General features: G+C 43.1%; 2 protein-coding genes across 5 annotated transcripts in view; one reads left to right on the top strand and one right to left on the bottom strand.

The window, feature by feature from the left end:
- mapkapk5 (MAPK activated protein kinase 5) overlaps positions 1–7,365 on the top strand; it is an 81,564-nt gene extending 74,199 nt beyond the window's left edge. For all 3 annotated transcript variants that reach the window (XM_070887942.1, XM_070887943.1, XM_070887941.1), the window contains one exon: positions 7,178–7,365. In XM_070887942.1, the coding sequence (XP_070744043.1) occupies positions 7,178–7,269 (92 nt within the window). In that variant the 3' untranslated portion in view covers positions 7,270–7,365. The remainder of the gene's footprint in view (positions 1–7,177) is intronic.
- Positions 7,366–8,779: 1,414 nt separating this feature from the next.
- Positions 8,780–14,207, bottom strand: part of tmem116 (transmembrane protein 116) — a 38,495-nt gene continuing 33,067 nt past the window's right edge. For both annotated transcript variants that reach the window (XM_070886379.1, XM_070886381.1), the window contains one exon: positions 8,780–9,551. In XM_070886379.1, coding sequence (XP_070742480.1) covers positions 9,345–9,551 — 207 coding nt within the window. In that variant the 3' untranslated portion in view covers positions 8,780–9,344. The remainder of the gene's footprint in view (positions 9,552–14,207) is intronic.

Below are 14,207 nucleotides of genomic sequence, written 5' to 3'. Positions count from 1 at the left end.
GCTTCAGCTGGAATTCCATCTGCTCCTGATGATTTGTTCTTCAGTTGTCTGGTGGCCTTATCAACCTCATGCCAGGCTGGGGTTGTGCTGAGATGGTGGCGGGTGGCATGCTGTGGGATGGAGTCGAGGACACTCTCGTTGAAGACACCGTCTCAGTTGTGAAGATCCTCGAAGTGCTCCTTCCAACGGACACTGACTGCCTCTCTGACCTTGATGTGCACCTCTCCATTCTTGGCCAGTAGTGGGGTAGGGCCTTGGGTGCTTGGCCATAGGTCGTCTTGATTGCGCTGAAGAATCCTCGCACATCGTGGTTGTCAGCTCGCTGCTGGATTTCTTGAGCTTTCTCCACCCACCATCTGTTCTTTAGGTCGCGGGTTTTCTGTTGGACTTCGGCCTTCAGATGCCTGTAGAGCTGTTTTCTTGCCCTCGAGTTGTGTTGCTGCTTCAAGTCCAAGAATGCCTTGCGCTTGCGGCATTTTAGCTCCTGGATCTCCTGATCGTTCTCGTCGAACAAGCCTTGGTGTTTCCTGACTGAGTGTCTCTTCACAGGTGCTGATTATGGAAGCCTACAGAGTCTGTAGGTCCCGCATTGGACTCTTCAGTCACCTGAGAACTCACTTCTAGTGTGGAAGCAAGTCATCCTCGACTCCGAGGGACTGCCTATGATGATGAATATTGTCGACTTTTTCTCCTCTTGTGCTCCATTTTCGAGGTCCCTCTGCACTATTCCACAGCTGAGAATGAGGACAGATAAATATGACTCACTCCCAGGCTTCTCATGGTTGATTCTGAGCTTGCCAATAGGAGGAGCATGAGACCATCTCAGAGTAATGTGTACAGGCTTTCTTTATTCTCCCCACTCCCAAACAAAAGCACCAATTAACTATGGTCAAGATTGGGAGTGTGCATGTTGCAGACCCTGTGCACTTTTTATTTAGAGTATAGGAATTTGCCTTGGACAAGAGCCTAAATGATATATTAAGATATTTCTGGTGAATAGATTTGAATGCGTACTAATCGAAAGAAAATGATTTGCAATAATATACTGACGAGTTACTTTAAAATGCTGTCACTGTTATGCAGATAAGCATCGTGACCATTTTGTGCACAGCCAGATCCCAAAACAGCAATGAGGTGAATCTGGTTTTTTGGTCGTGGTGAATCAAGGAGGAATGTTGGGCAGGATATAAAAAGAACTCTTTGCTGTGTTTGAATAATGCCATGAAATGCTTTAATGGCCACTGGAACCAACAGATCCTGCCTCAATTTAGTATCTCATTCGAAAGATAGCATCTTTGACAATGCAGTTCTCCCTCAGTACTGCACTGGAAGATCAGCCTACCTTACGTGCTCACATCCTGAAGTGGGTCTTAAACACATAATCTGGTGGCTCTGTTATGAGAGTGCTACCAGTTGAGCTAAGCTGACATGCATGCACAGGTCTGTACACCCATGAACTAAGGAGAGAAAAAGTTAAGAGCTACACCGTGAAATAGGGTGAGAGGAGGACTGGGCTGTAGTGCCTTCCTCTGTCAGCCTGCTCAAGTTCACTATTGAGCATCATGCATGAAGCATGGCCACTTTAAGTGAAGTTCAGATGAAACTATAATTACAGCACAAGTCAGTGCTTTCAAAAAGAGATGCGGCTTTAAAGAAAATCTTGTGTCCATTTTGCACTTGAATACAGAATGCTGCTGTATTTTAGTGGAGGGTCATCAGTTATGTTCAGGGAATGTATTGCATTCCTTTCTGCCTGTCTGTCCTTAAACACTGCTTTTGCCTTTGGTAGCTTTCAGATTAATTGAACAGGGCAGTATCAGCTGGACACCTAATTGGCTAATGGTTAGAAAACAGAGGTGTGTTTTTTTTGGATTGGCGGGAGATATACAGTGGCGTTCCCCGGGGTTCAGTACTAGGGCCACAGATGTTATTGATATATATTAATGACTTGGGACACAATTTAGAAATATGCAGATGACACGAAACTTGGAAATGTAGCGAACCGTAAGCAAGATAGTAATAATCTTCAAGAGGACAAACAGGCTGGTGGAATGAGTGGACACATGGCAGATGAAATTCAATGCAGAAAAGTGTGAGGTGATACATTTTGGTAGGAAGAATGAGAGACAATACAAGTTAATTGGTATAATTTTAAAGGATGTGCAATAACAGAGAACAAGGCTGTTTGTGCACAAATATTTGAAGGTGCCAGGACAGGTTAACAAAGCAGCTAATAGAACATATAGAATCCTGTGCTTTATAAATAGAGACATAGAGTACAGAAGCCAGGCTAAACCTATACAAAGCACAAGTTCGGCCCCAGCTGGAGTATTGTGTCCAATTCTGGGTACCACATTTTAGGAAGGACGTGAAGGCTTTGGAGAGGGTACCGTCGAGATTTACGCGAATGATTCCACGGATGAGGGATTACAGTTACATGGATAGACTGAAGAAGCTGGGTGGTTGTTCTTTGAGCGGAGAAGGCTATGAAGAGATTTGATAGAGGTGTCTAAAATCAGGAAGGGTTTAGATAGGGTAAATAAAGAGAGACTGTTTCCAATGGCTGATGGGTCGATAACCAGAAGGCACAGATTTAAGGTGATTGGCAAAAGAACTAGAGATGATACGAGGGGAAACCTTTCTATGCAACAAATGGTTAGGTTTTGGAATGCATTGCCTGAAAGGGTGGTGGAAACAGATTCAATAGTAGCTTTCAAAAGAGGTTAAATACTTGAAGGAGAAAAAAATTGCAGGGAGATGGGAAAGGAGCAGGGGGAATGGGACTAACTGGATTATTCTTCAAAAGAGCCAGCACAGACTCCATGGGCCAAATGGCGGCCTTCTGTGCAGTGCTATTCTATGATACTGACAAATTACAGTGATTGTGTCACAAATCAGTCCTCCAATTTGTTGGCCAGCATTGTTCACCATGACATTCGCTTCTAGAGATGAAAGGGATTGGACAAAGCTTGCCAGTGGAATCCACCTTTTCACAATGTCGTCAGGTTTAGAGTAATTGTGGAAAAGGACAAGGAAAATCAAATGCAAAAAATTCTCAACTGGAGGGGGATTAATTCCAGTGAGCTGAAAGGGGATCTGGCCCAGGTGGATTGTAACCCAAGATTGGCAGGTAAGACAGTAAATGAGCAGTAAATGGGAAGCCTTCAAGGAGGGGAAAGTTTGGGTGTACAGACTAGATACATTCCCATGAAGGGGAAAGGAAGAACAGCCAAAGCTGGAGCTTCCTGGATGACTAAAGATATGTAGAGATTAAAATGAAACCGAAGAAGAGGGCTTATGATAAATATCAGGTTCATAATACAGTAGAGAACCAAGCTGAATACAAAAGTACAGAGGAGAATGAAAAAGGAAATAAAAGAGGGGCAAAGAGAGTATGAGAATAGATTAGCGGATAACATAAAAGGGAACCCAAAAGCCTTGTGAAACGTATAAATAGTGAAAGGAAGGGTGGGGCCGATTAGGACCAAAAAGGAAATTATCTTGTGGAGGCAGAGGGCATGGCTGAGGTACTAAATGTACTAACTTTGTAGCTATCTTCACTAAAGAGAATGCCGCCAATGTCTCGGTGAAGGAAGAGGTTGTAGAGAAATTGGATAGGATAAAAATAGATAAAGAGGAGCTACTTAAAAGGTTGACGACATTCAAAAAGTAGAGAAGCCACCCAGTCCGGATGGGATGCATCCTAGGTGCTATGGAAGTTTTGGAGACTGGCCATAATATTCCAATCCTCCTTCGATATGGGAGAGGTGCCAGAGGACTGGAAGATTGTTCAAAAAAAGGGTAGAGGGTTAAACCCAACAACTACAGGCCAGTCAGCCTAACCTCTGGTGGGGAAACTTGGAGACAATATTTCGGGACAAAATTAATTGTCACTGAAAAATATGGGTTAATAAATGAAAGTCAGCATGGATTGGTTAAAGGTAAATCGTGTTTGACTGACTTGATTGAGTTCTTTGGAAGTAACACAGAGGGTTGATGAGGGTAGTGTGGTTGATGTTGTACACAGTGTACATAAGCCGATTCAATAGTAACTTGTCAGTGAAAATAGTTTCTCCCTATCTACTCTTATCAAAACCCCTCATAATTTTAAACACCTCTATTAAATCTCCCTTTAACCTTCTCTGTTCTAAGGAGAACAATCTCAGCTTTTCCAGTCTCTCCAGATAACTGAAACCCCTCATTCCTGGTACTGTTCTGGTAAATCTCCTCTGCACCCTCTCCAAGGCCTTGACGTCCTTTCCAAAGTGTGGATCCCAGAACTGGACACATACTCTAATTGAGGTCGAACCAGTGATATATGAAGGTTTAGCAAAACTTCTGTGCTTTTTGTACTGTTTCTATTTATAAAGCCAAGGATCTGTTTTTTAATCAGCTTTTTCAACTTGTCCTGCAACCTTCAAAGATTTGTGTATGTGAACCCCCAGGTCTCTCTTCCGGCGCCCCCTTTAAAATTGAACCATTTTGTTTATTCAGCTTCTCGTCATTTCTCCTTCCAAAATATGTCACTTCGCTCTTCTCTGCATTAAATTTCATCTACCATGTGTCTGCCCATTTCACCAGTCTGGTCTATCTCCAGTAGTTTGTTACTATCCTCCTCACTGTTTACTACATTTTCAAGCTTTGTGCCACACATACTGTAAGCATGCCAACTGGGGGCGAAGAGGTTAGGATAAAGGCTGGAGTTCCATGAATAAATAATAGATTATTATAAATCTATTAAAATAAAGTCTAAAAGAGGCATTTGAGAAATTTAAGGCTAATTATACCAAAGACAATAAGAAGCAAACTAAAATCATAAGGAAGCAAGAAGAGTGTTTAGAAGGGATAAGGGAATGTTTGAAAAAGCACCGATGCTCAGTATGAACTTTAATAGAAAAAACTTTTATACATGTCAAAAGTAGGTGGGTAAGGAAAGGGCCTATACACTAGCTAGTTAAACTTTGAAAGGAATGGAGGAGCTGGGACAAATCCTGAAATGCGGAAGGGTGTTGATAAGTGGGGGGGGGGGGTTAAAAAAAATGAAGCAGGAGTAGGCCATTTGATCCTTCATGGCTGATCTTCTACCTCAACTCCACCATCCCATATCCCTTAATTCCCTTCGTTCTCAAAAATGTATCGACCTCTGTCTTGAATATACTCAACGACTGAGCATCCACAGCTCTCTGGGGTAGAGAATTCCAAAGATTAACAATCTTTCTCCTCATCTCAGTCCTAAACAGCCGAGCCCTTATTCTGAGACTGTGACCCAGTGTTCTAGATTCCCCAGCCAGGGGAAGCATTAACCCTGTCGAGCCCCTTAAGAATTTAATATGTTTTGATATGATGGGAACTAATATCAAAATTTGCTGAAGGTGCCAAATTGAGAAGCATGGCAAACAGAGTTTGAGTGGGTAAATAGTGAAAGCTTATTTCCATTGATTTTTAAATTGGTAACCAGAGGATGAAAATTTAGGAATAGTAGTAGAAGTAAGATGGGGAAATTAGAGGATCTTGGTTTGCATTGAAATGGTCATTTAAAATATGGCGTGCACTACTGCAAGTGGCAGTTAAAGCCAAGTCAGTCCTATTTGATTAGATAAACAAAAAAATATTTTTTGTGGGTGATGCTGGCAAGGCAGCATTGACAGTCCCCACCACTTGTGCTGTCCACACTTATCATGGGCAGCCGCCTATATCCAACAAATAGCGCTAACCATTTGCAAGTCCCATTGACGTCAATTATAAAAGCACAGCTTGTAACGTATTAAGCTCCCTGCTATTTCAGGCCGGTTCCTAGAATCTTCAACCAATTTGCACCTCGTTAATCCCCTGCATTTACTAATTTATGTATATATCATCATAGGCAATCCCTCGAAACGAGGATGACTTGCTTCCACGCCAAAAAGGGATCAATTCATAGGTGTTTCAATGAAGGACCTAATATTCCAGGCCCCGAACTACATGTTGAAGGGTGGAAGATTTTTTTAACGTGTGGTGGCCGTTGCACACCAGCCACCACAGGGGCTTGTCAGAACTAGGTCTTGGTCCAGTGACCAGGATTAACCAAGACGACTGGAGACCAGCTCTGCTGCACGGACCTAGTGCACACATATCGCAATGTGGACTGGCCCGTGCTGCCCCTGGGCCCCCGCCTTTTCTGGGCCCCAAACTCACGCCTCTCTTGGGTCCCGATCACATCCCTCTACGAACTCTCGCCGCTCCTCTGCCCTAACGCCGCTCCTTCGCATATAAAGCACTAATTGAATGCATACCTTTCAGCTACTTTGGCCCTTTGTCTTGGTAATTGAATTTAAATTGAATAATTCAATAGTTTCTGTATAACAACACATTTCTCTGTATCGAGTGTTGATGTTGCACACATTGGTTTTGATTCAGTGCCTTTTAATTAAAACCAACGCTGATCTCTCACCACCAGGTGTGGAGTCCCCAGTCAGTAATGTCCCCCTCCCCTTCAAAGGTTGAACTTTTAGGTCCAGCGAGTTTCCTTTTAAGGTCTGCATCACTTGCATTTTTTGCTTACATTTTATTTAAATAAATTGACTGAAAATGAAAAAAGTGCTGGAAATTTAAAATATATTTAAAGCTGTATTAATGAATCAAACTCATTGTTTTACATTGAATAAATCTGCTAAATGGGCATACACTCCCGTGGTCCCTGAAGAGAGGGTGGGGGAGGGAATTCACACTTCTCCAGTCTGATTTTTTTTTTTTGGAAATTCGTAGCCAATCGTTCCAATTCTTTGTCAAATCACAAACGCCAGAGGTCACCTTGGGCCCATTCAAGGATCACTCTGCGCCAATGCTCTTAGCCAAAAGGCCTAGAGCCACTGCTCCGTTCCTGGAAGTACTGCAATACCAGGTTCGTGCCATGGAGGTGGATGGGTCAAGCCACCCCACCCACCTCCTATTTCCAAAAAAGCAAGCATATACCTTCCTGATCCAGGGAGAACCACCTTGGGTTATGGTGGTTACTCCCCTGTCAGGTCAGTTACGCATGATCTTAGCCAAAAGGCACTTCTCCAGTCTGATCCTTTAACTTGTGTTCTCACTAAGATGTCAAACAGGTTACCTGGTAATGCAGCAACTGACGAACAGGACCCCCCCCCCCCCCCCCCAGCGTCTGTGTGGTTAACAAAACGTTTCTCTGTCTTTTCAGGGCGACGGTTCAGTGATAAAGTCGATCGTCTGAAACTTGCAGAAATGGTCAAACAGGTCATCGAAGAACAAACAAACTCACAGGATTCCTAACATTAGTGTCTGCTGTTTTTACACTGTACCAGGAGTATTCTTTGATAAATGTAAAAAAAAAAAGTTTTTATTTAAATAAAAGATAAAAAAAACAAAGTGCAAAAGACTCAAAGGTTTCTTAAGCCTCAAAACGTCCCTGGCACAGCTACCTCCACCCACAGTGGTGAATAGAACATGGTTTTTGTATTTTAATAAATGTGTGCTCATCACATTGACAGACGTCAGTCCTGGAGAATGGAACAACTTATCATTTGGCACCAGGTACTGCATCAGTCACTTCCAAGTTAGATTTAATAACTTTCATTTACACAGTGCCTTTAATGTAGCGAAACATCTCGAGGTGCTTTGCAGGAACAGACGTGCTACCAGAATTGGGTAACATCAAAGTAAAGGCAAGCAATATTACAATGGTGCAAGTAATTGGTATTGATGATGGATTAGATGTGAGGTTTGAAGCTTTAAATCAGGGTGAAACTGAACACCCTCATCATCTTCACCTCCAGCCCCTCAAAAAGTCTTCAGTGCTTTCCCAGCCCCATCCTGCACAAACTCTCCATTCATCCAGAACTTTGTCACCTCCCTTCGATCCTGCTCACCTATCACTCCTGAGCTTGTCAACCAGCACTAGTTTTTTTATTTCAAAACCTTTCTATAAATTTCTTCATTATCGTGCCTCACCCGATCACTGCCTTTTCTCCAACTCATAACTTTGCTGTCTTGTGATGGATGCTGATTCACTGAATAACTTCAAACGAGAGCTGGACCTGTTTCTGGCTGGCGTGGACATCACCTCTTTAAAAAAGGTAGGGAATTCAGGGCCAGCATGATGATCTGGACTAGTTTTGATCTCCTAGATGGGTTGGAGAGTAATTTCCCAGATTTTGTTCCCCCAAATTGACCTGGGTTTTTCTTTTTTCACCTCTCCCAGGAGATCACATGGTTTTGGGTGGGGTGGAGTATATATGTTGTGATACCAAATGTAACTCTCACCCTCTTCTCTTCTGACTGTAAATGCAAGGTGTTGTTTCATTTATCCTTTTGACTTAATTATGGAGTAAGGGATGAGATCGATGTGCAGTTCCTGTACATCACGCCCCTCAATCTGCATTTTGAAATATTGTTTACATTTTCTCATTTCTGTCCCTTGCTTTTTAAAAAAAGTGCTTTAATATAAGGCTGAAGATAAAAAGCCGTTTTATTCTTCCTCCTGTTTTTCCCCTTTTCCATTCCTGTCTGAATATGTAACGTTCACTGGTGCCTCCTTTTGTCCACAGCTTGAGTTTACAAAGTCGTGATGGCAAGGAAAACTGAGGCTGGCCTGTTTAATCCTTTTCCGCTCTCTCCAAATAAAGCAGCTCATAAACCCTGCCCCAGAGTCAAATCAAAATGTCCTTGCCTTTAATACGCACTTATAAAGGATTTTTTTTTTTAAATTCTGAAATAAAAACATCAGCCGCCCAAAAGAGCATTTTAACTTTAAAATTTAAAAGTAATGTTTATTTTACCTTCAATCTGCACAGTGATTCCAGTCATAAATATTTCTTGTCAGTTATTGGTATAATTTCACAGTCTTCTGTGTAGCTCAACCCCTCCTTATCTAGTACTGTATAGTCAGACTAAAGTTATTTTAGAAAAGGGTTGTGTAGGTGCCAAAGGAACAAAGTCTGTGCTCTGGTCTTTCAGCTCAAAGCCACAGTATTTCCTTTGAAGCCTTAAAATCAGCAGAGGAGCACTGGTATGCAGGGCCACTAAGTTCGGAGACTGGTCTGTGCCCAAGGTTTCATCACTGGGTATCCCAGTCTCAATGTTGCTGCTGTTGGATGCCTGAGTAGGACTGAGGCCTGGTTAGTACTTGGATGGGAGACAATGTGGGAATATCACGTCCCTCCTGTTCAGCTCTGAGTCAGTTGGTCATTGGAAGCATCAGCAACAACAAATCCTTTTGTGTTATCCTGCTCCTTTGTTCTGCTATCAAGTGCATTATAATTTATACAGCCTTTCTGAATAAAAGTTGCAAGCTAATAAATAGAAATATCCACTGAAGCTGGGAACCGTGCAATTGTGGCTATAATATCTCAACAGGCCACTCGGAGGGTAGGAGAAATGACCAGCGGACTCATAGCGGAATTTTGCATGCTGCAGTACGACTGCTTCTGAGAACGCAGGAGTGGGGTCTGTGTGTCAACATCACGACAGGCCTTTTGCCTCATGTATCGGAGCATTCTCTGTGTCCAGCCGTACACGATGCAGTTCAGCAGTCCCTGAGATGCAGCTGTGAATGCCTGGGGCGAAAATAAAACAGCTAGGTTTGTCAAAATGAATGTGAGTCACTGTATTTCTTTTTGTTTTGTTCAGGATTCTCATCCTCTATTTTCTCCCGTTTGTAACATCTTTCCTGCCAGGTTCCACATTTCTGCTGCTAAAAGCCAGTTCCCAGAGCTCTCTGAATGCCATTCTTCAGCTTCTAGTGGGTGTGCAAGAGCCACCTATTTGATTTTCCCCTATTCCCACAGGAAGACACTGTCATCTACCTAGAGTCTTCCTGTTTGAAGAGGCTCAGAATGGGTAGAATTGAACCTGTAGCTGCGTGGGGCTATCCAATTGTGCTCTAATGTGCAGTTTCGCCCATTTCTGAGGCACTTGGAATGTAAATAATTGCAGTAAGTCACCTAGTCTCACTGTTTCTTTACACTGTAAACAGAACAGTTCATTAAAGGAGTCAGTAATCATACTAATCATGCCACGGTTACAAAAAAAAATGCACATATTTTGAGATATAACAATTGTGCTCATCAAAGTAAAGGATATCATTTATGGGGAATTTTCCGTTTTGGGCATCTAGCACTCCCAGGACAGGGACTCAAATTTGGCACCACAAAGTTTTTATCCAGGTTGGCAATAATTTGCATAAATTGCAAGTTGTGGTTGCGAACAGATCTCTGTGTTCTGATTTAGGATTTATCCACTAATGAGACAGTCCTTTCCAGACCCAACAAAACAAAGTGAAAATTAAATAGAATTAAGTTGTCTGTGCTTTTTAAGGCCAGTGCTTGAAGGTCCGATATGGACCATAGCTTGGACACTCATAGGTTAGGTGTAGAGTAAAGCTCTGTTATAAAAACAGAAAATGCTGGAACTACTCCGGTCAGGCAGCATCTGTGGAGAGAGAAACCAAGTTAACGTTTCAGATCAATGATGGCATTTCATTAGAACAGATGATGCCTGACCTGAGCATTGTGTTTTTATTTCAGAATTCCAGCATCTGCATTATTTTGCTTTTCCCTCCATGGTATGATGTGAGCCTTGGCTCAGTGGCAGCACTCTTGACTCTGAAAGTCATGTGTCTAAACCCACTTTTGGTACTTGAGTACATAATCCAGGCTGACACTTCATTGTAGTATTGATGTGCTGCACTTTGGGAGGTGCTGACTTTCAGATGAAATGTTAAACGGAGGTCCCGTCTGCCCATTCAAGTAGATGTACAAGATCCCATGCCACTATTTGAAAAAGAGCAGGCGAGTTCTTCCTGATATTATGGACCAACATTTATCTTTCAACCAACATGACTTTTTTTTAAAAAGCAGATCGTCTGGTCATTATCTCATTGTTTGTGGGACCTTGGGTGTGCAAATTGCTGCAGCATTCCCCTTGCATTACAACAGTAACTACACTTCAAAAGTAATTCATTGGCAGTCAAGCGTTTTCAGAACTGTGAAAGGCACTTTATAAATGCAAGCTCTTTCTTGTCCCATCAAGCACTTCCATGTCAGGTAATAGCCAGTAATAGTGCATAAAAAGATGGAAGAAAGATTTTGAAATGGTCACAGATCAGGAAACCAGGCTGCACAAAATTACTCAAAGCATTAGATTCGGAGTCATAGCACAGAATCTATGGGGATCAAGTGGGAAAGTGAGTGGAGGCCATAGAACAGCCCTGATCTTTAAATGGTGGAGTAAGCATGAAGGGTCGTATTGCCTGCTCCTAATTCTTAAATAATGGAAACCATGTGGCACTCACTGTAGTGCAGATGTAAAGAGTGTGTAAATAGTGGATACAATTGTGGATTGTTCCAAATTAACGGGATTTATAAAGAGAGACTGCACTCGCCTGCTTCCATTCTTATCCATCTAATCGTAGCCAGAGAATCACCTGCAATGGCTTCTCTTCCCATACCCGCATTGTTGCCTCTGGTGTTCCCAAGGATCTATCCTTGGGTCCCCTCCTATTTCTCATCTACATGCTGCCCATTGGCGACGACATCCGAAAACACAGCGCCAGTTTCCACATGTATGCTGACGACACACAGCTCTACCTCAATATCACTTCTCTTGACCTCTCCACTGTCTCTAAATTGTCAGACTGCTTGTCCGACATCCAGTTCCGGATGAACAAAAATTTTACATAGGATTGCATAAGATATACGACGTAGAAACAGGCCATTCGGCCCAACCAGTCCATGCCGGTGTTTATGTTCCACTTGAGCCTCCTCCCGGCTTTCCCCATCTAACTCTATCAGCATAACCCTCTATTCCCTTCTCCCTCATATGTTTGTCTAGCCTCCCCCTAAATGTGTCTATACTAGTCGCTTCAACCACACCCTGTGGTAGCGAATTCCACATGCTCACCACTCTAGATAAAGAATTTTCTTCTGAATTCCCTACTGGATTTCTTGATGACTATCTTATATTGATAGCCTCCAGTTATGCTCTTCCCCACAAGTGGAAACATTCTCTCTCTATCCACTCGTATCAAAACCTTTCATAATTTTAAAGACCTCTATTAGGTCATCCCCTCAGCCTTTTTCAAGAGCAAAGAGATCCAGCCTGTTCATCCTTTTTTGATATGTTTAAGCTTGCATTTCTGGTATCATCCTTGTAAATCTTCTCTGCACCCGCTCCAGTGCCTCTATATCCTTTTTATAATATAGCAATCAGTACTCTAAGTGTTTTCTCCAATTAAACATTGAGAAGACCGAAGCTGTTGTTTTCGGTCCCCGCCACAAACTCCGTTCCCTAGCCATGGACTCTATTCCTCCCGAACATTTATCTGAGGCTGAACCACATTGTTCGCAACCTTGGTGTCATATTTGACCCTGAAATGAGCTCTCGACCACATACCCGCAGCATAACTAAGACTGCTTATTTCCACCTCCGTAACGTCACCTGTCTCCATTCTTGCCTCAGCTCATCCGCTGCAGAAACCCTCATACATGCCTTTGTTACCTCTAGACTTGACTATTACAACGCATTCCTGGCTGGCTTCCCACGTTCTACCCTATGTAAATTTTAGGTCATCCAAAACACGGCTGCCCATGTCCTAACTCGCAGCAAGTCCTGTTCACCTATCACCCCTGTGCTCCTGTTTAAGCAACGCCTCGATTTCAAAATTCTCATCCTTGTTTTCAAAAGCATCCATGGCCTCGCCCATCCCTATCTCTAATCTCTTCCACAACACCCTGAAATATCTGTGCTCCTCTAATTCTGCCCTCTTGAATATAGAAAATAGGTGCAGGAGTAGGCCATTCGGCCCTTTGAGCCTGCACCACCATTCAATAAGGCTGATCATTCCCTCAGTACCCCTTTTCTGGCTTCTCATACCCCTTGATCCCTTTAGCCGTAAGGGCCATATGTAACTCCCTCTTGAATATATCCAATGAACTGGCATCAACAACTCTCTGCGGCAGGGAATTCCACAGGTTAACAACTCAGTGAAGAAGTTTCTCATTATCGCAGTCCTAAATAGCCTACCCCTTATCCGAAGACTGTGTCCCCTGGTTCTGGACTTCCCCAACATCGGGAACATTCTACCTGCATCTAACCTGTCCCGTCCCATCAGAATCTTACATGTTTCTATGAGATCCCCCCTCATCCTTCTAAACTCCAATGCATAAAGGCCCAGTTGATCTAGTCTCCCCTCATATGTCAGTCCTGCCATCCCGTGAACCTTCGCTGCACTCCCTCAATAGCAAGAACGTCCTTCCTCAGATTAGGAGACCAAAACTGAACACAATATTCCAGGTGGGGCCTCACCAAGGCCCTGTACAACTGCAGTAAGACCTCCCTGCTCCTATACTCAAATCCCCTAGCTATGAAGGCCAACATACTATTTGCCTTCTTCACCGCCTGGTGTACCTGTATGCCAACTTTCAATGACTGATGAACCATGACACACAGGTCTCGTTGCACCTCCCCTTTTCCTAATCTTCCGCCATTCAGATAATATTCTGTCTTCGTGTTTTTACCCCCAAAGTGGATAATCTCACATTTATCCACATTATACTGCATCTGCCATGCATTTTCCCACTCACCTAACCTGTCCAAGTCACCCTGCAGCCTCTTAGCGTCCCCCTCACAGCTCACACCGCCACCCAGCTTAGTGTCATCTCCAAACTTGGAGATATTACACTCAATTCCTTCATCCAAATCATTGATGTATATTGTAAAGAGCTGGGGTCCCAGCACTGAGCCCTGCGGCACTCTACTAGTCACTGTCTGCCATTTTGAAAAGGACCCGTTTATCCCGACTCTCTGCCAACCAGTTCTCTATCCACGTCAGTACATTACCCCCAATACCATGTGCTTTGATTTTGCACACCAATCTCTTGCGTGGGACCTTGTCAAAGGCCTTTTGAAAGTCCAAATACACCACATCCACTGCTTCTCCCTTGTCCACTCTACTAGTTACATCCTCAAAAAATTCCAGAAGATTTGTCAAGCATGATTTCCCCTTCATAAATCCATGCTGACTTGGACTGATCCTGTCACTGCTTTCCAAATGCGCTGCTATTTCAACCTGAATAATTGATTCCAACATTTTCCTCACTACTGATGTCAGGCTAACCAGTCTATAATTATCCGCTTTCTCTCTCCCTCCCCTTTTAACAAGTGGTGTTACATTAGCTACCCTCTAGTCCATAGGAACTGATCCAGAGTCGATA

This window comes from Pristiophorus japonicus, chromosome 8, assembly GCF_044704955.1.
Source record: "Pristiophorus japonicus isolate sPriJap1 chromosome 8, sPriJap1.hap1, whole genome shotgun sequence".
In the NCBI taxonomy this organism is placed as follows: Eukaryota; Metazoa; Chordata; class Chondrichthyes; family Pristiophoridae; genus Pristiophorus; species Pristiophorus japonicus.
The sequence above is the reverse complement of the archived record's forward strand: the minus strand, read 5'-3'. Positions and strand labels throughout refer to the sequence as shown.